The 25623-nt window shown below is 37.7% G+C and overlaps 1 protein-coding gene across 10 annotated transcripts in view; it reads left to right on the top strand.

The window, feature by feature from the left end:
• esrrg (estrogen related receptor gamma) overlaps positions 1 to 18245 on the top strand; it is a 509706-nt gene extending 491461 nt beyond the window's left edge. For all 10 annotated transcript variants that reach the window (XM_062972146.1, XM_062972154.1, XM_062972129.1 and 7 more), the window contains 2 exons: positions 3993 to 4262; positions 14427 to 18245. In XM_062972146.1, coding sequence (XP_062828216.1) covers positions 3993 to 4262; positions 14427 to 14671 — 515 coding nt within the window. In that variant the 3' untranslated portion in view covers positions 14672 to 18245. The remainder of the gene's footprint in view (positions 1 to 3992; positions 4263 to 14426) is intronic.
• Positions 18246 to 25623: the final 7378 nt, after the last annotated feature.

Genomic DNA, 25623 nt, shown 5'->3' with positions numbered 1-25623 from the left:
GGCTAGTTTTATTTATTTATTTATTACATCACTTCTACCCCGCCCTTCTCACCCATCAGGGGACTCAGGGCGGCTTACAGTATAACCATACACATTAAAAACAGTTTTCATCAAATTTAAAAATCCATCAAGATTAAAAATTACAATAAAATTAAGAATAGCCATTAAAATATACATAATTATACATTTAAATATACATTTAAGGCGCTTTCCATGTTCATGTGGGGTCTGTCAGTAGGTCATATATTCTTATCTCATTTTTGCTGCTACTCATGCTCAAATGCCTGGTCCCATAACCACGTTTTTGTCCTCTTTCGGAAAGACAGGAGGGAGGGAGCCTGCCTGACTTCAATGGGGAGGGCGTTCCATAGGCGGGGAGCCACCACTGAAAAGGTCCTGTCTCTCGTCCCCGCCAGCCGCACCTGTGAGGCTGACGGGACCGCGAGCAGGGCCTCATCTGACGATCTTAAGCTTCGAGGTGGGTCGTAGTTTTCTTCAAGAAACCTTAGGATATTAAAATGGTTGCATGTAACTGATTATCACATATGTTCTGCCATTCATGGTCAAGTATATATTATATGTGGTTATCTGGATTAATTTAGCTAATATGGTTTTATGATTTTCTTTCAAACCACAGATGAAATTTGATTTCTTTGGTTAGATTCAAAGGCTGTTGTGAAATTATTATTTCACTAATTCTGTATTTAATGATCAGTCTTGTTTCACCACTTTCTCAACAGGTTTGTGCTGAATCTTCAGTAACAAAAGGAAACGGAGAGATGGTTTAATAAATTGCTGGGATTCAATGTCAGGCACTCATTTGACATTGGGAATGGAACTGAGTAATATCTTGTTAAGATAATTTTCAGAATTTTTTCTGGGCAAAAGAATGTAGTCCACCAACCCCAATCTCAAAAGACAGAAACAATGTGTTATCCATTTCAGGTGCTTCATATTATTATTATTATTATTATTATTATTAATAATAATAATAATAATAATAATAATATCCTGCCTTTTCCCCCATGGGGACTCAAGGAAGCTAACGTTTAAACACACTAAACAGTTTAAAAAGAGCAATACAAAAGTTAAAAACAATTAAATAAGCACAGTATGGTAAAACAGAATTAAAATAAAGCAAACACATTAAATACATTAAAATGGCCTTTAAAATTCATCACCCACCCTCCCCAGAGCCTCCTCTTAGATTTAGAAAAAAAATAGAACAATCCTCTAAAGAACAGTAGGAATGAAATTATTATAAATAATATTCTAAAGAAATAAAAATATATAATTTGCACTCTTGTAAATACTGGGCAAATATCCCTTATGCTTAAATATCAGTAGACTGTCCTGGTTTTCTTTTATCTTCTACTGTAACTGTGCTGGCAATGCACACAGAAGTTTGTATGTAAATAAAAAGCAGGAAGTTCAGAGATTTCCAGAGTAGCTGGATAGAAAGAAAAACGATTGAAATTAAAACTTCTTTTGTGATCAAAGGGGATTTTATTGCCTTTTGCTTAATTAAACGCCTCAGAAGTGTGTGAAACATTGTTATAGTTGAAAAAATGTTACTTTGTAAATTGTAGGGACAAAAGGGCTCCACTGCAACTTTAAAGTTTCCGTGCACGTAAATGTCAATACAGTGCCTTCTCCATCATCAGCACTAAATTCACATTGATGCCTCTTTTCTTCTCTGTATTGATCCTTCCATGAGAACGTAGATTTGTATCTGTTAATTAATGCGTCCTGAAACAGCGTTTGTATTAATCAGGCAGATAAGAAAAATTGGATGCCTGCACCCTCATGACAACCGTAAAAGTGCTGGCCCTGATAAAAATCATGGACGGACCTCAATAAAAAAGTTCCTCCTTCCACTCAATAAACTAATCATCCTGCTTTTAATTATTCGGCAGAAAGATGTGTGGAGATTGGAGAATGTGTAAATCTATTTACTAACAGCAGTGTCTGGGAGAGAGAATAGGGCTGTCACAGGACAGTGCTGCAGGCGACGTTCTCTGTCCATCTGCTGTAGCAGAAAAACTGGTTCTTGAGAGAGAAAGGGCAGAGAGGCTGGAGCTAATTGAAAATATGCATTCCTTTTTGGACCCTTTCAAATTATTATTTCTGTTTCATTTCCTCCCATTTCCAACCAGACGTGTGGCGTTCTCCATTGTCATGTTTCAGAGAAGCTTTCTTTACTTGTGTGCAAAAATGTTGTTGATCCTGATTGGAAGGGATTACAAATGTCATTTTTATCACTAGGTACAAAATAGAGTATACAAAAAGAATTTTAAAATTCTGTATGTAGGGGAACAGAAGCGGCATTTTCTTATGTATTTCACTTTCTATTTATGCATCCTGACTTGAAGTTATTGCCTGTCTTATTTTTATTTTTAATCAGTTCATTTTCAATGGTGCGATGGCCTTAATCTAAATTGATGCCTATTGCTTCCCTTTCCCCCATTGTTTTCCTTCATGTTACATATACTTATTCTGCTGCAAAAAAAGGGGATCTTCAAAAGAGGAGAGTAATGTGTTTAAAGATAAATGAGCAGTGCAGCCTGTTCTTTCTGCAGGATCCTTGTCAAAGCACATGTAAGCAGCTCCATAAACAACTGAATGAAAGCTTTAGACATGTCTTTAAGACCCCCTTAAGAAAAGCTTGACTAATCCCCTTTGATGATTTTATTAAGTACTTGGTGGTTGCTGGTGCCAACTGGCAAACCACTATGTTTTACCAACAGGCCAGGAAATCACTCCTTCACTGGCGCCTTATGCGAGGGTGGATAGTAACAGTCAGAGATAATAAATTAACAGCTGCTGTAAACAGGAGCCTGGAAAAGTATGGCACTGGAGACGTTTGCCCTCAGTGATCCTATTAGGCAGGAAGGTGGGGAGCAAAACAAAAGCAAAAACTTAAACACATTAAGAAGCATTATTAAATTTCCAGCCTCTCTCAAAAATAATGGTGTGATTGCTATTTGCTTGGCACTTTAATGTGCCATCCTATTATTTCAGCCCTGCAGTTGAGGCAAGAGCCATTACAGATGTAATTAGTGTATTTTCTGAAAAGGGTAGGCCTTGTTAAGGTTGAAGTTCAAAGAGCACTGTGCTTGTTGTGCTGATCATCATCCTAATTGTATTAAGGTATCAAACATTCCCCTGTACATTATTGTTGAAAAATGCCCTCCCAAGGATCCTTAACAGTGCAATCCTACACATTTACTCAGAGATATCAGATTTTATCCTATTTATATCTGTGTAGAATTGTAGCTAATAATCTCTCATATCCCAGCCCTGACTTTTACTATCAAAAGTGTTATCTGAAAACCATTTTATCCTAATTATGTTAATACAGCCATCTCTCCATATTTGCGGGTTTGACTTTTGCAGAGTTGATTACTCATGGATTTGATTAAAATGTTCTCTCTAAGCCTCTCTAGGTCCTCTAGTGCAATTCTGTGGTAAGCTTTAAGCAGACATTGACATAGATTCGTGTTGGAGGACCTGGAAATTGCTGAAGAGGTGTTGTCTCAAGTTAAAACTGATCATATTTTAAATTTTTGATTTTTCTCGTTCATTGGGGGTTCTGTACTGCTAACCACAGCGAATGTGGAAGACTGACTGCACCTTTCATAGTAAATGTTATCCAATTGTAACCTGTAATAAAAGTTTAGAAAGTATTGGAGAATACGGGTTATCAAACCGTAAGATAAAATGCAGCAGATTCATATCACCACTAGTGACCCTGCCCCCTGGAAATGAAAACAACAGCAATAACAACAACAGAAGGCAAGCCATATGTACTCAATGAAACTTTTACTATAATTATTTTATGTTGATAGAGAGATCAAAAATAGTGGAATCCATGGATATAGATTTACCCATTATGTAACCATAACAAGCACAACAGCATAGTTATAATGCAGAATGATCATGGCACAGGACCATTTTAATTATATTTCTGTGTATTTTCTTTCCTGGTCTAGGATTTTCCACTTTATCGCTTGCTGACCAGATGAGCCTTCTGCAGAGCGCTTGGATGGAGATTTTGATTCTGGGTGTTGTATACCGATCACTTTCCTTTGAGGATGAACTTGTTTATGCCGAAGACTATATCATGGATGAAGATCAGTCTAAATTAGCAGGCCTTCTTGACCTCAACAATGCCATCCTGCAACTGGTAAAAAAATACAAGAGCATGAAGCTGGAGAAAGAAGAGTTTGTCACCCTCAAAGCTATCGCGCTTGCTAATTCAGGTTGGCAGATTGGCATGATGGCTCATGTCAACCCTCCCCCTTTTCCTCTAATACCTTCTGCATGACAATTTCTAAACATGACAGTAGGAATAAGTAATTCTTAATCATACCACTGCAGGGCAATGCTGAATGGCTAGAAACAAGATAGTTCAAATTAAGGGAAGATCTGTGATTATGTGCCTTTGTTTCTAATTTGCTTAAAAGAAGTCAGAATTTTTTTCGGAAGGTATTAAAAGTAAAGATGCTTTCCAATAAACATAGATGTTGTTCTGCTTAAATCCATTTCATAATCCAGATAAGTCTAATCATTTCCCTAAAACCCAGTAGAATGGATGGGACCATGACTAAATGTAATATAAGATCCACTTCAATCCAGCTACTAAACACAGTGAACTCAATAAGTAAGGTGAACTCAGGTTTTATCAGGGAAGGGAGCAAATTACTGTTTAATCCTACAGGAACTCTTCTTCATCATACAAATTTGATTTTATTGTAGCTGTTTAACTGACAGATACAACTTATTCAGGAGGGGTTAAGAAATCAAGGGAGGATTCTTCTCTGCATTTGAACTTAAAAGTGCTGAAACAGTGAACCACTGTATGATAAGTAAAAAATCGTTTGTTCTTTGTTGTTTTTTCTTTTGTGCTTCCCTAATGCTTTATTGTGGTCTTAAGTCCCTTTTAGCATTTGCATAAAGTTCATGATAGATCCCCCTTTAATGACGTGCCGATCATCAGATACCTGTGTGTCAATAACATGCTCTGATGCTATGTACCATTGACAGTCACACCGTGCCCCTCCATCTGCTTTTGTTTTGACCCTATCTTTGAACTTTATCTTGGTTGCTGGCCAGTAGTTTTCCCTTTAATTACAAGAAGGAAACTGTCAATAAAATCTGTTAAATGGGATGCAATGAGTGGCTTGAATGGGCGGACGGCTATTTGTTCAAATTCTGCAGCATTCAAGGTATTGACAGTTTGTTTTCTGGGGCCATATGTGACGATCAATCTCAGGCTGGGCTCAGCCGCGCTGAAAAATGAAAAACCAGATTGCTTTTGCTTACTTGTGGATGACGACTTGTGATTTGGTACGGTCCTAGTGAGATGAGACCTTCTGCCCAAATTGCCCCCCCGAGAGCCAGGGTGCGTGACTGTTTTTAGAAATAATTTTTAATTGATTTTGTAATTAACACTTCATCTACAATATTGATGCACAGATCTTCAGACGGATAGGAGGAAAATTGTTTTCAACAATGAAGTTGTACTTTCCTATTTGTCTTCATGATGGGATCTAGCAGTTTGAATATTTAATTGGGATTTAATTTTTTTTTTAATTAGGAAGCAAAACCAAGAAAATATACACAATCTAAACAAATATCTCCTCCCATAGATGTAGGAGTGTACAGGTTGTATTGCAGTATAAATATTCGTTCTACTCATTTTATTAGTGCCAGGAAGAATTTGCCTCTCTTTAATACAAAACTCTGAAAAATCAAAGTGTGCCTCTATTATGGCCAGAATCTTTTGTAATTGCTGACAACATACAAAAGACAGAAACCAGCCACAGTTTGCACACAAACACTTGTTTTTGAACATTTTGAAAGGCAGTTAACCTCTGCATGTTTGGAGGTGATTGAGAGATGGTATTTCTGTCTGACCTGCAGAGATTTAGTATGACATTCATTGAAATTATCAGCTTAGCATAAACATCTGGCTTGATTCAATAATAATTAATGCTCTTTTGTGCTCTAAATCAGTGAACTGATTTAACAGTAATTTTTCTGCCTTTTCCTCCCTCTTTCTCCATGTATATAGGACTCATGCATATAGGATTCATGTATAAACATAAAGAATGAGTAGGATATCATGACTATTACTACACCAACCTACAGAAGTTTGTGACAGGAGGGCTGTGATAGTAGGACTCTAAAATGCCAGTATAGCTTGGTATTAGAGAGGAAAACAGTCCAGATGTGTACCACTTCTTTTTGTGTCCTTTTCCCAGGTTTTCACAGTCACGTCCTGTTTTGAACTGAGATGAAAACTGGGTCATCTCAGAGGCAAAGGGAGCTTGCATCAGTCTGAGCAGTCCATACAAGCTTTTCAAAGGAGTATAAGAGTCAGGAGGCCAACAAGATGCTGCAAGGCTGTTTCTCCCTCCTCTCTCAAGTTTCCTTCAGTTCAGCTAAGCTAGTGACTCCAATAGGCTTATGGAGAGGAAAATTTAATTTCTTTGTATGGATTCTCCAAAGAGAACAGCCCCAAACTTTCCTGAAATGTAGTGACTTCTTTTTCTGTATTGTTTATTATGTCACTATTTTTGTCCCAGCCTGTTTCAACAGAACTTATAGTGACATAAAAAGTTTCCCTCACAATCAAGTTCCATGATGTAAATGATGCTGAGAGAGAGCAATTTGCATAAATATTACCACAAGTATATCTACAGAGATGGATAAATGAGAGCATTGCTCCGCAATAAGAATTTTGACACACATACAATGGAATTTTATTTCAGTTCCCTGCATTTCTAGCATTGCAGTAACTAAAAATACTAGTTGAGCATTTAGAAATCTCATTTAAGCATCTAAGAAAGAGGCAGGTAAAATTGCCAAGGGAATATGAACACAGTAAAAATAAGCAACATAGGTGTGAATGAATTCACAGTCTGCAGTGTTAGAAATTTAAAGAAAGTATCATTGGTCTGACACTATACTTATTTGGAAAGGCGGTGCCCTGGTGCCTATGCCCCTGAATGCGAACTGTTCAGATACATAAAGAAGGATGCCTAGTCATGTTTTTGGTAAATGCTAGACAGCTAATTGAAGTTCAATATTATCTGGAATATTCTGTTTGCAGCAGCCATAATAAAATAGTTTCTATAACCTTAAAATACCATTTGGGTTCTTTGATTTTATATAAAGGGAGCTCTAATAGATATTGTGAAAATCCCAGGTTGAATTTTGTTAATTTTTAAAAATCCTAGTTGTCAGCTAATATAATAAATTATTTGGTAACAATTAATATGTTCTTTACTCACACACAAAAATGCCTTGTAAAAATGTATTTCCCAAGCATGTGTGTTGCAATTATTCCAGGCATACAGGCAGGTGACCTGTTTGCAGTGTAATAAAAGGTGTTCTCGCTGCCTTTTTGTGCTCTTGCTAAGTGCTCCCATGTATTGATTGGGAAATGCCAAATGGAAAGATGTAGGTTCACAGGTTTGTTTGTTTTTAATTATTCCATCAAGAAACAGCAGTTTGTACTTTTAGGCTAGAGGGTTTTTAAAACAGCTTTGCAACCACAATCAGCTCAAGTGAATTTCAAATTAATTTGGCACAGCTGATTTACAATACCTTCTCTCATTGAATGAACTATTTACAAATCTGGTCACTCAAACACTTAAAAAAGAGAGTCATAGAATTTCAATGGAGATAACATCTTGGAAAAAGTTGACAACTTTCAACTGGACCTGGCAGATTTAAATTGGGGTAGAATAGAAATGCAACCAGGGGAAAGGGGGAGCAAAGCCCTAAAATAGTTGTTTGTGAAGAAGATTCAGTAGGGAGATATAGAATATTCACAAACAAGACTGCCAGAGTGAAAAGTGGAGAAGGCTCTTGTACCACTTATGGTTGCATAGAAGAAGGGATTTCAGCAGGTATTGCTTTTCATGCAACCTGATAACAAGCATCTGCTGAAAAACTCTCTCCCACACTATTTCTAGCAGTAATCTCCTCAAATTTTACTCCGAAAACTATATACAAGTAGTTCACAAGTTACCAATATCCGACTTACAAATGACTCATAGTTAAGAACAGGTGTGAGACAACAAGAAGTGAGAGAAATCTCTCCCTGGGGAGGGAAATTCATTCCTGTAAGAGTTATCATGGGAGAAAGGGGTCTCCACTGAAGCTGTTGCACCAATCTTTGTTTCCACAATCACCCAAATTTTTCAAAATCCAATTATCATGAGGACAGAAAATGAGGTGAAATTTTCTGAACAGGGGAACAGAGAGCAAAACAAACACCACATGGCTGTTAACCCTTCCCTACACACAAACACAATCACACAGAGACACACACACACATACATATATGATGAATATATTTAATATATATTTTTGGATGAAGATACATTTTTAAAATGTACCTTTTCCAACTTACAAACAAATTCAACTTAAGAACAAACCTACAGAACCTATCTTGTTTGTAACTTGGGGACTGCCTGATATTCATAAATCAAACAAATTGTAAGCCATTGAAAGATTTTCTCTTCAACAAGAGGGCTAAAAGTAAATTACAGTACAATGTGTGTGTGTGTGCCTTGGATCACTTAGCGACTTACAGCAACCCTATGAATTACTTTATGCAGAATCTAAGATTTTACACAAAATATACTTCTGCACAAAAAGGAGTGTTTTATAGCAAAACAGACTTGCAAAACTTTTCACAGGACAGTCCCCAAAAGTGGGGAGAAATAGAAAATGCATAAAAATACTTTTGTAATTTAACCCAAGAGGAAGAAAACTTGGAATGAGTTAATTCAACATGGGAAAGAAATGACTAAAGATTTGCATGCCTAGGTGGCAGTTTGGAGACACTGTAAAATAGGCATTATAAGACTTGGCTGTTGGAATTTTAAAATGATCTAAAGAAATATCTCTTCTGGCAGGCCTACCTAGCCAGTTTTAATCATGAACTTTAAGCTTGCATTTTATGTTTAATCTTTATTCTATGTATTATAATACGTATTTTGTAGAATGTTTTTAGATGATTGTGTGTTTTTAGCAGTGTTGTAGATTGCCTCTAGCCATGAAAAGATGTGAGTTAGAAATTAAATTTTTACTATTATTATTGGCAGTACTGAATAAGCAGGCTAAGAAAACAATGAATAGTCAGATGTGACTGTAGCTATGTGTAGAGTAATCACAGCTTGAGCCTTGCACAGTCAATACTCATTGTACTTTCTGTAAATTTCCTGGAGTCTTCCTTGCGGGGAGAGCCTTGAAACAAAAAGTAACCTCTGTCAGCTTGTTGCTTTACATGGGAGAAAAGCAACAACAGAGGAGGTGACATAAGGTGCTGCTCGGCTCCCATGTTGCAACCCATCTGATGAGTAACTCCTGAACAAGACTGGGAAAAGTTGCTGATCTTAAGGAACTAGACCAAAATCACATGCCAAGCACAAAATATGTAATAATAATAATAATAAAACTTTATTTATACCCCGCCACCATCTCCCCAACGGGGACTCGGGGCGGCTAACATGGGGCCATGCTCAGAGCAATACAATATAACAAAATATAAAACAACATAACATAGCACCATTAAAAATACAATAAATGCATCAACATCAAGAAATAAAAATAAACAGTAAAACAAGGGCAGGCCACGTGAACACAAAGATAAAACCTGGGGTGAGAGGGACATAGGGGTACTCCACTGCGGGCAGGGACATATGGAAGTGGGGTAATCTAGAGGATAGATGTTCGGGGTGGGAGTAACACAGAAATAACAAAAGTTACTCACCAAATTCACAGCGGAAGAGCCATGTTTTCAAGTCTTTCCTAAAAGCTAACAGCGTGGGAGCTTGCCTAATTTCAGTAGGTAGTGAGTTCCACAATCGGGGGGCCACAGCAGAAAAGGCCCTCTCCCTTGTACTCACAAGGCGGGCCTGGGATAAAGACAGTGGTGCTAAAAGGGCCTCCCCGGATGATCGTAAAGATCAGGCAGGTTTATGAAAGGAAATACGGTCACGGAGGTAGGTGGGTCCCAAACCGTTTAGGGCTTTATAGATGATAGTTTGCACCTTGAATTGGGACCGGAAAATGAACGGCAGCCAGTGGAGCTCCTTAAACAGGGGAGTGGATCTCTCCCTGTAACTCGCCCCCGTTATTAATCTGGCTGCCGAGCGTTGGACCAATTGTAATTTCCGGGCCGTCTTCAAGGGAAGCCCCACGTAGAGCGCATTACAGTAGTCCAGTCTAGAGGTAACTAAGGCATGGACCACCGTGGTCAAATCAGACTTCACGAGGTATGGTCGCAGTTGGCGCACAAGTTTGAGTTGTGCGAAAGCCCTCCCGGCCACCGCTGACACCTGTGCTTCAAGCGTCAACGCTGAATCCAGGAGGACCCCCAAACTGCGGACCTGTGGTTTCAGGGGGAGTGCAACCCCGTCCAGCACAGGTTGCCACCCAATACCCCGATCCGACGCATGATTGACCAGGAGGGCCTCTGTCTTGTCAGGATTGATCCTCAGCTTGTTCCTCCTCATCCAGTCCGCCACAGCGGCCAGGCACTGGTTCAGCACCCGAGGGGCTTCCTTGGAGTCAGGTGGAAAGGAATAGTGGATTTGCGTGTCATCTGCGTAGAGATGGCAACGCCCTCCAAAACTCCGGATGACCTCTCCCAGCGGTTTCATGTAGATGTTAAATAGCATGGGGGATAAAATAGACCCCTGCGGAACCCCACAGGTCAATGGCCAGGGGTCCGAGCAGGTGTCCCCCGCTTCACCATCTGGGAACGACCCTCCAGGAAGGACTGGAGCCACAGCCGAACCGTGCCCCTGAGCCCCATCCCGGAGAGCCTCCCCAGAAGGATACCATGGTCGATGGTATCGAAAGCCGCTGAGATATCCAGGAGAACCAGCAGGGTCACACTCCCCCTGTCCAGCTCCCTGCGGAGGTCATCCACCAAGGGGACCAAAGCCGTCTCGGTGCTGTGCCCAGGCCTGAAGCCAGACTGCGAGCGGTCCAGAAAATCAGTGACATCGAGGAACTCCTGGAGCTGCGTGGCAACCACCCGCTCCAGAACCTTGCCCAAAAATGGGAGGTTGGAGATTGGTCTGTAATTGTCACAAACCGATGGGTCTAGCGAGGTCTTTTTTAGTAACGGTTTTACTAGAACAGATCTGATAGTGATAATCCAGCACATTGGGAGAAGATCAGATGCAGTATCAGGAGGAACTGACATAAATGTCACTCATTTGGTTAGTATAGAAATTCTTGCTCATATTTTTGGTAAAAAACATGGAGTCCAGTCAGAAGTATTGTATAGACATCAACTATAATAGTGCAACCATTGTTCCCACAAAATACAGTCTAACCATTATGCAACCACAAAATATCTGCTGTGTACTATGGTTTTAGAGACCTAAATACTCTAAAGGTACCAGATATTTTCTGATCTTGGAAACTTAGCAAAGTCAGTGGATCATTTCCTTCCTTAATAAAATCTTACGTAATACCAATGAATGTATAACAATGAAATACAGATAGATACTCTGTGATTACAGAGTAGAGATGAAATATATAATTCCTTATTGAAGCCATCAAAGTTAGTTGTCATTGTTAGGTCATTCTGCAACTGATTGTGCAGTGTGTGAACAATTTCTTTCAACTTATGGAGAAAGGAGAGAAAAAATATCCATATCATTGGTGTTCAACCTTAGGTTGTTCTGGACATAAGCTCCCATAATTCCTGAGCACTGGACAAGCTGGCCAGGACTTCTGGGAGTTGGAGTTCCAAACATCTGGAGGACCAAAGGTTGGACACCACTGCTCCACATAATGTTCAAGTATTATTCATGTTCACCTTAGTCATCTGCCCACCAACCAAAATGTCTCAAACGTATTAGCCTTTATCTTCTTGAAAAGTGTTCCAATATTTCCAGAACTACAAGTAACCTTTTAAAGATGGGTCAACAATAATTTTATATAGTTTTCCAAATAGTACTACAACATTGCTGCATATTATTTTGTCAGTCTACTGCCTAATGACTCTTATAAAATTTTCCATTTTCAATTCTGACACATACCAACTTGCTGTTTTTAATAAGCTATCCAACATAATGGCTGGCTACTGCCAGTTGAAATCTCATCAAGGATTTTCTTGAACTCCTTGCACATTTCCTTACACTTGTTTAGCACATGCACTATTGTGTGGTCCATTTACCAACCTTTTGGAATTTTGGTTGGGAAAATTCAGCACCTCCTGCAAAAAGGATGTTCCAGAGATAGGATGATATCACAGCGAAGTCCTCTCCTTTTTAGATGAGAACCATATTTTTCTTACAGAATGAAATAGAGGGAAAGTCTCCTTTGATTATTTTAATGTCCACAATTTTGCCTGCTTCCTAATAGTTTAGACAGTGTTTAATTCCTACAGGGCTCCATTGCTATTTTGACATATACTATAATTTTCTGTATGAAATCTACATGGAATAAAATTAAATTATTAGAGAGTATGCATACTGTAACTACATGCATTTTACGGAATGTATTCATTTTCAGAATTATTAAATATGTAGAATTCCCATTGGACTCTATTATGTATAATAATTGATAGACTATCATCAGAACCACTAAAATCTACTAAATGATGCAAATGTTTGCATAATTAAGTGCATTTCAGCATTTTTTTTGTTCTTTTCAGTTTCATGTCTTGTTCTGTAATTAATGAATCCCAGACCTTTTTAATTTTACTGTTGCTTGGTTTTCTGTCAGGAGACACATCTCAAATATTTTTTTATTTAAAATGTGCTGCCCAAAGTTAATCAAGATAGCTAAAATAGTGACACTGAAATATACCACCTTGGCATCCAACCACTTTAGGAACCTTTCAGAACCTTAGACTACAATTTACAGTCTTGCTTTTTTTTAAAAAAAAAAATTATCTCTAGGAGGGCAAATCCCTATACCTTATGTCATAGACTGCTACTGAAATGCCCTTCAATATGAAAAGAAACTTTTCCATCCAGTTTATGGAATCTTCGTTGTAAAATACATGCAGTTAAGTTCATGAGTCTGTGGCTATTGGTCTATTTTTTTGTAATCGTATATGTAGACTTTACTGGTTGACACTACAGACTTCTTAATCATATATGACTTTGGTATGGTGGTTTCTTGACCTAAATCCAGAATAACCTACAGGAAGCTTTTTCAAGTTGGTCAACAGAATAGATATATACAAAAGGAATGTGTGGACAACCTAGCTAATATATACAGATACACATTTTCTTCAGTCAAGGCATAAAATGGACTAGAAGTATTTAGGTACACTGTAAAGTTATGTCTCAAATAGGTTTTATTTAAATCAACAAAATATTTGATGTAACAGGATACTCCAAAAACAAAGCCTCAAATCAGAACAACACTGTTAAAATTATATAGCACTAGGGGCTATCTAGCTATGTCATGTCTAGATTGGCCCTGTGCTATATGTTTTAGATGGCAGGTAAATGCTAAACAAATAAGGGACAGGATAATGTAAACACAGTACTTTTGTCCTGTGCACTTGGTTGAATGCCAAAGGATAAAAAATTGTGTTAAAAGAAAAGAAAAAGTAAATAGAATGAAGGAATATGTAAACCAGAGTCATGTTGGGGTCTTACACATGCAAACGTACTCTTGTGAAAAATTTTGTCCATTGCAGGAATGTAGGATTTTGTCTATTCTTTTTTCTGGGACCTTAGGTATTAGAAACTATTAAAAATAAATGATGTATACTATACAGTCCATGGTAGCCTTAGCACACACATAGCTCAGCATGAGACCAGATGTAATCATAAAATTGTAATAAAATGTCTTACAGTAACACAGACCATTATTCCAACTAGATTATCTACTACGACTTTACTTAAAGATCCTGTAAGCAACCAATGTGTCTGGACTAAGGAGACCCAGCTGTCCTATATAACATTTGTAAATGTCCCTCTGGATCTTACATTTGAAAGCTGTTGCAAACTTTAAACTTCGGAAAACCAGGACCATGCACTTCTAGCCACTGTGCATTAGTCTTCCATAGCACTTTGAGTTTCTGCATATATAAAACAATACCTACTTCATTTTGAAAATATTCCTGCAAATTTCAGTGCTAGTTTCTGTCAATCTCAAGAAGCCAGTTGCATTTTACAGCAATCAATTACATGGTGGTTATTATGCCAGAGATCCAGTTTTGTTCATAAGGTCAGTGTGATAATAAGTGGGTAATTATCTAACTCACTCATAAGGGAGTCCAGAAAACCCTGGCAAATCCATGTAAATTTATAAACCTTTTTTGTGGCATTAGCTACTGAGGTGCAAGTTTCAGTCCAGAGTGTTTGCCTTATAGTCCTGCTTTCTGGCACAAAAAAGTAAAACCTGCTCTTCTTTGTTTTCTTTCACAGACTCAATGCACATAGAGGATGTTGAGGCAGTTCAGAAGCTTCAAGACGTCTTACATGAGGCCCTGCAGGATTATGAGGCTGGACAACATATGGAAGACCCACGCCGAGCCGGCAAGATGCTGATGACTTTGCCCCTCCTGAGGCAAACCTCCACGAAGGCAGTGCAGCATTTCTACAACATCAAACTGGAAGGCAAAGTGCCAATGCACAAACTTTTTTTGGAAATGCTGGAGGCCAAGGTCTGACTAAAGCGCCTTGGACCTTCCAGATGTACGTGCTGAGATTTTAATGAAAGGGAAACTAAAAACAGGAAAACCATGACAAAGAAACTTTAGCATATAAATTAAAGAAACAAACATGACTGCACTGATACTTAGCAGCAAGACTGAGAAGCAGCACCTCTTTCTGTTCTGTGTCTTCTCTGATACAGTTTTCCTTCTTTATTTCTTCTACTACTGTTCTTTTTTGTCTTTTCTTTCTCTCTCTTTTTTGCCTCCTTTTGCTGCTGAATATTTCAAAAAAGAGGTCTCTAATAGAAGAGAGATGGAAGCCAGGCCTGCCAAAGGATTGAAATCCATAATATGGATGCCAGTGAACTTATTACGAACCACAATACCCCAATGACAAAAGGAATCGAAAGAGAACCATTGTAACTAGCAGTACAGTACAACTAGATGAACTGACTGAATGCAGTATTAGGTTTCACAAGAGCCGCCTCTAATTAGACGACTTCGATGATGATGCATTGGCTGCTTCTTATCATTGCGTTTCCATCTAGATCAGTTACAGCCATTTGATTCCTTAATTGTTTTTTTAAGTCTTCCAGATATTTCTTGGGTTAGCCACGATGTAACGTTTTCAGGGAATAGTTTGAGCTTTATTCATTCATGCAATACTAAAGAAGTGCTGTGTGTGCTGGCTTTGAACAATGACAAACATTTAAGGACAGACAAATGAATCCTGAAGCAAGGTTTTTTTAGAATACAAAACATTTTGGTTCTTCGTACTAACGGAAGATTTTTTTCTACCAGCTTTACCACTTTTCAGCCATTTGTTAACATGAGGATTTATCTTAACTCAAGCAATAGTTGAAGGGAAGGTGCATATTACCACGGATGCAATTTATGTTGTGTGCCAGTCTGGTCTAAGACATCCCGTTTCTTCGCATGAACTCCAGTTTATACCTAAATGTTCACAGAAACAAATAATTAGATTACACCTATGATATATCTGAGTAGTCTAATATATTAAGATGCCATGTCAAATAGGAATTTTAAAAGGAGTTTTAGTAAGTGCTTCTGTATGGCCGAGGTACAATTGCTATATAATATTGTGTGTTAAATAATGATGCGGTCTGTCATGTACAAAATTGCAGACTTTGCAATAAAGTCCACTCCAACTAGCAATAAGGTGAAATCAGATATCAAAATAGTCCACCTCTGACCAAATCTGAAAACTTAGCACTTGTACGTATTATTTATTAATTTATAAAACTTTTCTTTTGGAGAGGTTGCCATTCTTAAACGAACAGCCTAGCCAATATGTTGGCTTTTGCACCAATGTTGTCACAGTGTAAAAGTTGGTCAGTTTCTAGACTGTGAAGAGGTGTAATCTAATGTATAAACTAATTAGATGCCCCAGAAAACTACAGTCGCTAAATAACCAATAAACAATAACCTCCATCAAATGCTATACCAATGTACCAGTGTTAGTAGCTGCTCCCTGTACTATGTGAACAACCTTATTCTATGTACACAGATGTAATTAAAATTGTAATCCTAACAAACAAAAGAAATGTAGTTCAGCTTTTCAATGTTTCATGTTTGCTGTGCTTTTGGAAATTTTTTTATGTTGCATTCAAAGACTGTTGTCTTGTTCTTCTTGTGGTGTTTGGATTCTTGTGGCGTGTGCTTATAGACACAGGGTAGAATTAGAGACAATATTGGATGTAAAATTCCTCAGGAGACTTAACAGTAGTATATTCTATTCCTTCTGGTTAATAAGGTTCTTCCTAGTAATAATTAAGAAATTGAAATGGAAAAATCCAACCAAGTATTCATTATGGACAGGTACACATGAAATCATAATATTTTCAAAACAAGGGATACTTTCTGTAACAGTTTATTATAGAATACCTATGTATAGCTTAGAAATAAAACTTTGAATATTTCAAAATTATAGATAAGTCTAATTTTTAAACGCTGTAAATATAGCTTTCATCCAATCATCTCTCAGATGTTGTTATTAACTTGCTCTGTGTTGTTGCAAAAACCTTTTTTCAAAAAAAATGCAGACACATTTCCAAAATTATTGCTACTTGTGTGCTTTAAACAAAATACAGCAGGTTGATGTTCCATCAGCCGTGTGCTAGAAATACTGTGTATCTCTCATTAACTATATGGGATTCTCTTGTAGATTGTGTTTTTTCTCAGTAGAGAAGTGACTGTTGTGTGATCCTAGATAGACCATCATTAGCAATTCATTCATTTGGCCAATAACTTGAAATTAATGGTGTGATAGGAGTCTGAAATTGGCACGTACCTTTTGAAAAAGCAAATGACAAAAATGTACAACTCCTGGGGGCGGGAGGAAATGGTGCTGATTCTATAAAATTATTTATATATGTAAGAGTGCAGAATAATTATTTTCCAGAAACTTTGTGCAGGGTTTAAGTTGCTAGTGTTAACTACACTATATATGTATATATAAATATCTAATATAAATATTGTTTTTGCTGTATCACATTGAAGAACTTGGGTTTTCAGGGTCAATAGCCAAACAACACACTCAGAAAATAAACAGAAAGAAAAGATTTAAGCAAGATGGAATGTGCTAAAGGAACATGGTGCAATTTTTTACTTAGGTTTTCTGTAATTTTTCAGAGCTGCAATGAACAAGTATTTCATCACTGTACAAATGTAAACTGAAACATAGATACACTGTGCAGGCATTAGAATAATGTTCATCTTAAACCTTGCTGAAAGAGTAATTTTAACAACAATTTGTTTAATCTGAAGTGTTGGGAAAATTTTCAAGTATGTTTTAGTGCAACCAGTCTCATTTGAAGAAATGAGATCCATGTGGAATTTCTCCTGCACAAACCATTGGAGTGAAAGGCCATGGCGTAAGATCTTTCTTGTTGGGCTTTTCCACTTAGTTCAGTGTGCAGAAGATATTCCCAATGGATTGTACCTTGGGCTATTCTTTTTCCGGTGTGTTTTCTCTTATTTAAAGCAATATAATTGTGTGACTCCTGGAAGTTGCACATTTGTTTCAATCAAATCAGATTGTTGTATTTATTCCACTATTTTACATTTAAATGCTAACATAAAAAGATATAAAAATTAAAACTGCTATTTTTCTTATGGAAGAGAAAATGGGTGTTGGTAATTGTATTTTAATTATTTAAGCGTCTCTTGTTTACCTGCCTAGGAAAACACTTTATGGCAGTCTTATTGTGCAAAAATCACAAAAGAGGGGGGAAACTGAATGAAGCTGCTTATTGTAATCCAGGAGTTGCATAATAACCAGTAGTAAAAACACAAATTTTAAAAAAAAATCATGTCTATAGCTGTAGATGGGCTTCACATCTGTAAAGCAATCAACTGTATATTTTTGTGATGTGTATCATACTGTGTGCTCCAACCAATGTCCATTTGTGTAAATGTATTTATTTTATATTGTATATATTGTTAAATGCAAAAAGGAGATATGGTTCTGTAACTCCAATCAATTCAGATGTGTAACTCAAATTATTATGCCTTTCAGGATGATGGTAGAGCAATATTAAACAAGCTTCCACTTTTAATTGCTTTTAAATTTTTTGTGTTGTGGCTTTTGTTTTTGCTTTGCTTTCTCTCCTCCATCCCCTTTCTGTATCAAGCAACTAAATCAATAAATACCACCTTTAGTAAAGTGGTAAAGATGTATACCCTTAAGGTAATTTAGCTGTATGGTTACATGCTATATTAGGCTTGTCAAAATGAATTTCAGTGTGGTATAGTCATTTTGTCTATGTTTAAACATTCAGACTCTATCTGCCCACTAGAATTCATTCTGGCAAGCACTTTGTTGATCTTAAAACATGGTCACATCAAGCTACTTTACTGAAAACCTTTGCATCTTTCATCAGTGTTAGAATTCCCAACGGTTTCAAAATCATATTATTACTGTCTACAGCTGACCATTGGCTTTCTTCATTAAGAATGAAAACCACAGCACTCCTAAAATATTGTTTCTAATTTGCTGTGCTGTTGTTAAAGATGATAACTATTGTTTTCCTCTTATTTGTAGCAGGATTTATGGAGTGCGAACTAAATAGTGAAGAGAGATTTTTGGTTAGGTGTTCATGGCATTCATTAGGCAAGTTGAATAGTTAACTCTGTTGATGTAATCCATTAATATTGTTGTCGCACATCACATCAAATAGCTTGGAGCTATTTCTAAATTTAGATGTAAAAATCATGGCTAAGAAACATGATTAATTTCCATTTTTGTGTGAAACAGTTGTGACATGGAGCATGTAAGATCATCACAATATAAAAATTGTGAAAACTGCATTTTAAAAAAGAAATCGGTGTTCTGAAGAAAAAAAAATATTTACCTAACTCTTTGAATTTTTCGTGAGTGTTCTTGGAAATTTTGATCCTTGCAGATGAATATAAAAATGTAGGACTGCAGGATTTCTTTTAAAAATAAAATGTGCTTACCATTACAATATAAACTTCCAGAAAGAAATATAAAATAGTATTCCAACTGACTTAACCTTTGTTGCTCACCATACTTAAAAGTTGCAACAGAAAATCAGTAATTTCATCAATGTCGTTTTTAAGTGATTTCATTCCAAATATTTTGGGAGCAATAGGATGTATTTGGCATAAGCTTTCCTGACCTGAAAACCACTTGATCCGATATATAGACTGTAGCTTCAGGTAGCAGACTATTGGATGAGCAAGTGAATATGGCGAAACCAGCGGAGCATGAAGAAACTAAAATGAAAAAACAAAAAACAAAAACATCTCCAGAGCATTGTTTTTCAATCAACTCGGGTGAGAAGGGCGGGGTATAAATGTTGTTGTAAATAAATAAATTTACAAAGAGCCGTGGGCTGCTTGTGGGAGAACAAGCCCTATGAGGAGCGGCTTAAAGAGCTGGGCATGTTTAGCCTGCAGAAGAGAAGGCTGAGAGGAGACATGATAGCCATGTACAAATACGTGAAGGGAAGTCATAGGGAGGAGGGAGCACACTTGTTTTCTGCTGCCCTAGAGACTAGGACACGGAACAATGGCTTCAAACTACAGGAAAGAAGATTCCACCTGAACATCAGGAAGAACTTCCTCACTGTGAGAGCTGTTCGACAGTGGAACTCTCTCCCCCGGGCTGTGGTGGAGGCTCCTTCTTTGGAGGCTTTTAAGCAGAGGCTGGATGGCCATCTGTCGGGGGTGCTTTGAATGCGATTTCCTGCTTCTTAGCAGGGGGTTGGACTGGATGGCCCATGAGGTCTCTTCCAACTCTACTATTCTATGATTCTATGATTCCTCCAAAAATAAAATTTCCAAATTCTGTACTATGTTGCAATCAACTTCACAACCTCAAAACCACACACATAACCAAAAGCCACCCAAAACAGTGTAGGACGTGTCGAGGGAAATCTGCAGTGTGAGAGTCATTCATGTTACTTTAGATATTATTGTATGCTTTGGTTCATTTCTGACTTATGGCAATGCTTTCACAAGGTTTCTTGGCAAATTTGTTCAGCATCATGTTTGCATTGCCTTCCTCCTAGGCCAAGGAAACATAACTTGCCCATGGTCATCCAGTGGTTTCTATGACCAAATGGGGATTCAAATCCTAGTCTCAGGGCCCTTCCATACAGCCCTATAACCCAGAATATCAAGACAGAAAATCCCACAATATCTGCTTTGAACTGGGTTATCTGAGTCCATATTGCCATATAGTCTAGTTCAAAGCAGAAAATGTGGGGTTTTATTCAGCTGTGTGGAAGGGGCCTCAGAATCATAGGGAAACAGTACATCCATGACACCATGTTGGCTGTTTATTGCTTTAGATTACCAAGAAACAACTGAAATTCTATTTGTGCATCCCTTCCTACCTCCATTTGTAGTAGGTGTGGGGGAAAATGCAATTTTCCAGATACTCCTAACATTCCTACCCATTAGCTTATGATGGCTTTATGGGCATGCCCTTCAATGACATCTGGAGGAATACACAATTCTGCTCCTGATTAATGGTATTTGTACCCTAGTTTGTCGCTGAAACAGTGCTTAAAGCAACTTATTTTTCATTAAACAATTACTATCTAGCGCATACTATCTGCAAAAGGGAAAGGGAAAAGGGGAGAGGAAACTTATACAACATTGGAACATTTTTAAACCTGGTAGAGATGCTGACAGACAACAAATATGGGAGATCCAATTGGTTTCTTAATAGGCTGGTGGTAGTCTTCATATTCTTCTGTCCCCCTCTTCAGCTTGGAGGTTGGGATGTAGTTTTTTTTGTGTTTTTTTTGCAATGACTGAGATTCTGTGTTTGAGTGCTCTAGATGTTAGTGGATGTTATCTACCTCCCTTGTGCAATAACAAAACCTTCTAGAACCCGCACAAAGATTCTCCATTGGGATACATCTACATGCTAAGTCTGTCGATGCCATCCTCTCCCCCAAATTCATCTAATAAGCAGTGCAGATACACCGCCCCCCCCCAAAAAAAAAAGTTCTGTCTGTACTGTCAGAAAGCAGGGTGATGAACAAGGAGGCATCCAGTTATTTTCTTGCAGCTGGACACAATTCAAGAATGTCATTTCCACAGAACCCACTAAGACCCCTGTAGGAAAACAACTAGATATATCTTTGTTCATTTGCCAATCTTTGACAACATGGAAATGGCTGGAGTAGGAGTGAATTAGACAGATTTTGGTTGTTTTGAGGCCAAAGCAGAATTCCTATGCATCCTATGTAAGGAATGTAAAAGTGAGTTGTGTTGGAGTAAGTCCAACTCACCCTGTTGATAATTCACTAGCAAGTTGCTAACCTCTTTTTTCATGTTGCTGGCCTTGATACAATACATGTTGGATGACACAATCATTGAGAAACATTTGGCCATATTCCTATAATCAGACATACCATTTTCAAAGCATCCTTCTAGAAGGTCATCGAAGATGTTGCCATGCATCTGTCTATAGTCATATAGCTAAATGCTTCTCAGTCATCCCCCACTTTCCACGGTGATTCCATCACAATGGCCATGTGAAATCTTTCATGACATTTCTCTGACCCATGATTTTATATCTAAGGCTGCTTTCATATCAAATGGATGGATTCACCATAACTGGTTTGTAGAAGACACATGACAGATTACTTCAATATGGTTTTCGCCAAATTGTACCTGTACTAGCCACAAATATGGTTAGTCCACGGCATATTTTGTTCTGATGAGTAGTGCCTTTCTGAAATCATCTTGCTAACTGATATGTCTTGGCACAAGAACTAAGTCCACAGAGGGAAAACTGTCTTTTGGACAATTCTTTTGGCTGATCTCCTTGTGAATAAAATTTTCAAATATATTGATCCAAGATACACTTCACTGTTAAGGAAAATCAGGTGCAAAAGCAACTATAACAGTTCAATGCTAGAGATGTCAATTCAGAAGTAAATTCTATGAATATTCACAGGTAATTGGGCATAGGAGTGTAGCTTCAGTTTATTAGAAACTTGTGTTTTCCATTTGTCAGTGACTTTCTTTGCACCTGCTGCTAATCCTAACTACTGAACATGAACAATTGACTGAAGTAAATGAACAAAAGGAAAACATCAGTCTATTATTAGATTTACAGTCTACCTCCAGATGCATAGTGATACCCAAAGCAGTTTACAATTATATAAAAATAAAATAAAATCACTAAAGATAAACTAAAAGTAAAATATACATAACACTAAACATTTGTACCCGCACTCTGAACTTTACTGTCTCTTTGCAGGTACAGAAATAAGAGGTAGATACCAGTAAAGGAGGAATGAAATGAGTGCATTACCAATGGTAGTAGTGAACTCCTCCTACTGGACATAGATTGTTGATTTTCATTTGAGATAATGTTACTTTGTCATGTAAGGTCATTTTGTGGAAGATATTCTGGAGGGGGGAATGTTGCTATCCTTTGTAAAATGGGACAGGTATTGGTCTTTTGCTTCTTTTCTCTCTATGTGCCCCTCAAATTACGAGAGATTTTTTTCATTTGATAATTTCAGTTCTCTCTTTCTTTTGCTTCCTGGGTTGATATAATAATAATAATAATAATAATAATAATAATAATAATAATAATAATAATAATAATAATAATAATATGCTTGTATGTGGACACCTGCATATCAGTAAATCAGTATTATTTTCTGTAAGTGCAGACAAGCCCATGATCTTTCAGAAGAGGTCATTCAATTCTATATTATGTATTTGAATAATATTATATAATATCAACATTAATAAATTATAGTAAAAAAAATAAAGGCAACTATTAAAAAAACATTTTTGCAAGCATATTGCAAAATGTATGCAAAATGTATTTCTAGTTGGGCTCACAATATATTGCAAGAACTGTGGCAGCTTTAACCACCATTACTCATGTAGGCATGGGCCTAGATATAACCCCACACAATTAAAGACAAACAAAATTTACAAGAGAGAGAGAGGGAGGGAGGGAGGGAGGGAGGGAGGGAGGGAGGGAGAAAGTCACTGCTGCTTTATTTCATTTGTATTTGCTTTCCTTGCATGCTGTGGAATGATACACAACCAGGACTTCTCTTTATTTGGCTATGGGCACTATTCTTCCCCTAAGATTCAAATACCAATGTTTAGTTTTCTTAGAATCAGTTACTACAAAAACAGCTAGTAGCGGCCAATTGATTACTCATGGCATCTTATTATTAAACTGGGTTGAGGGGGTGAGGGGGGAAGAAATTTCAAAATATAATCCTCCTTTCCCTGGAGCATTTGTCTTTCTCTCTCTCTGAAGTTAAAGGTCTGAAATAATGTGCCCATCAGGAGCTCAATGTTGCATGTCCATGCCAGTTGGTCCAAAGGCTTGTTATGATGGTAATGACCTGCCGTAACGTGAGCTGTGATGGCAACAATACAATTGCTACTAGCTCACCCACTGGGAGAAATATTTTATTATTGTCAAACGTCCTCTGCAGAGATTTGTTTTGCCTCTTCTTGTTTAAATTAAATCCAGGGGGAAAAACTGCATAATTGTTATTCCTCAGGAATATGTTTGAAGCCAATAGCTGGTTTTCAAATTTAAGATTTCTAGAAAATTTGTGACTATAATTTTACTAGCAAAGAAATCACAGTATGTGAAACCAAAGCTATAGAAAGAGGTTGGCCAGTGCACTGTGTGAGCGCAAAATTGGTCCAGGAGGACAAGGCCTCCCTCTGACTTTGCAGATGGGAGTCAAATTAATGACTAATTGTGCCATAAGAAGGAAGCAAGTTTGGGAATACATAGAAAATGCAGAGCTTTCTTTTCATATTCCCAGAATGTCATATAGGGATGAGATTCTTTGTTAATTTCCTTCTTGAAGAAAGCAATTAATTTTATTTATTTATTTATTTACAGCACTTCTACCCCGCCCTTCTCACCTGAGGGGACTCAAGGCGGCTTACAAAAACTGGCAAAATTCAATGCCAATAACAAAATTCAATAAAAATCAAACATAACACATTAAAAACAGTTAAACATTACTTAGTAAGAACAGTATACAAAACTTAAAAACATATAAAATACTTAGATTCATTCATCCAGGAACCTTGCATGTAAATCTTAATTTGGACTGTGTCGAGTCATAGTGCTTATTCATTAAATGCTTGCGCACAAAACCATGTTTTTAAGTTTTTCCTGAAGCCCAAAAGAGTCAGGACCTGCCAAATGTTGCTAGGGAGAGTGTTCCACAGCCACGGAGCCACCAGTGAGAAGGCCCTGTCCCTCGTTCCCACCAGCCACACTTGTGAGGCAGGTGGGAGTGAGAGCAGGGCCTCTTAAAGTTCTTGATGGCTCATAGGAGGAGACATGTTTGGACAGGTAAGCTGGACCAGAACCATTTATAGGTCAAAACCAGCACTTTGAATTGGGCTTGGTAGCATATTGGCAGCCAGTGGAGCTGGCATAACAGAGGAGTAGTGTACTCCCTGTATGCCGCCACAGTTATCAATCTGGCCGCCGCCCGTTGTACTAATTGGAGCTTCTGGGCCATCTTCAGAGGCAACCCCATGTAGAGCACGTTGCAGTAATCCAAACGGGATGCAACCAGAGTGTGTACCACCATGACCAAGTCAGACTTCCCAAGGTACGGGCGCAGCTAGCGCATAAGCCTTAATTGTGTGAATGCTCTCCAGACCACCAGCAAGACCTGGGGTTTCATATGTTCTTGTGCATAAGTCAACCTTATGTATAAGTTGAAGTTGAGATTTGGGACCAAAACTATGAATTTTAATATATCTTCTGCATAAGTCAAGGGTCATTCTATGCAGACGATATAGTGTTATGGCCACCTCAGGGAGCTAGTTGCCCCTTTCCTCCATCACCCTGTCCTGACCCAGGCACTAAGAAAGGCCAGAAACAGTGCCACAGCAGAGAATATAGAGGAGATTGATGCTTCTTCTCTTGCCTTTCACAATTCTACTCAGAGAAAAGGATGGATTGTTTTTACATAAGAGTACACTACTTACATTGACTTATGAATAAGTTTACTAGGTTTTTTGGGTTTATTCTTTAACTAAAATTTCTAGACTTATACATGCACATATACAGTAATTTTAGCAATTTTATTCCTCTGAAAGATCAAGGTCTTGAGGTGTACAATGTTTGTGTTTTGTATAAGTCCAAACATTGTACTTTCTGTGCAAGGAAACAATGCAGTGGACAAGATCATGCATCATGCAATGTAGCACCATCATTGTAGCTGTTATTATATTCAATGCTGAGGATAGGAAAAGTGCAATGCTGTAGATGTTGTTTATGCTTCTTTCTCAGTTTTGCATCAGAGTAAGTTGAGTCCTGAACTTAAGTTGAGTCCTTAAGGCAGCTTGTTGATACCTTTCTAATGACTATGTTTCTGTTTTGGAAACATAAGCAATGGCATTCACCTCTCACTAATAGGCTGCTGTTGTCTAATAAAGTTTCATTGGAA

The sequence above is a fragment of the Anolis carolinensis genome, chromosome 1, assembly GCF_035594765.1.
Source record: "Anolis carolinensis isolate JA03-04 chromosome 1, rAnoCar3.1.pri, whole genome shotgun sequence".
Taxonomy (NCBI): domain Eukaryota; kingdom Metazoa; phylum Chordata; class Lepidosauria; order Squamata; family Dactyloidae; genus Anolis; species Anolis carolinensis.
This window is presented reverse-complemented; position numbering and strand designations above follow the sequence as displayed.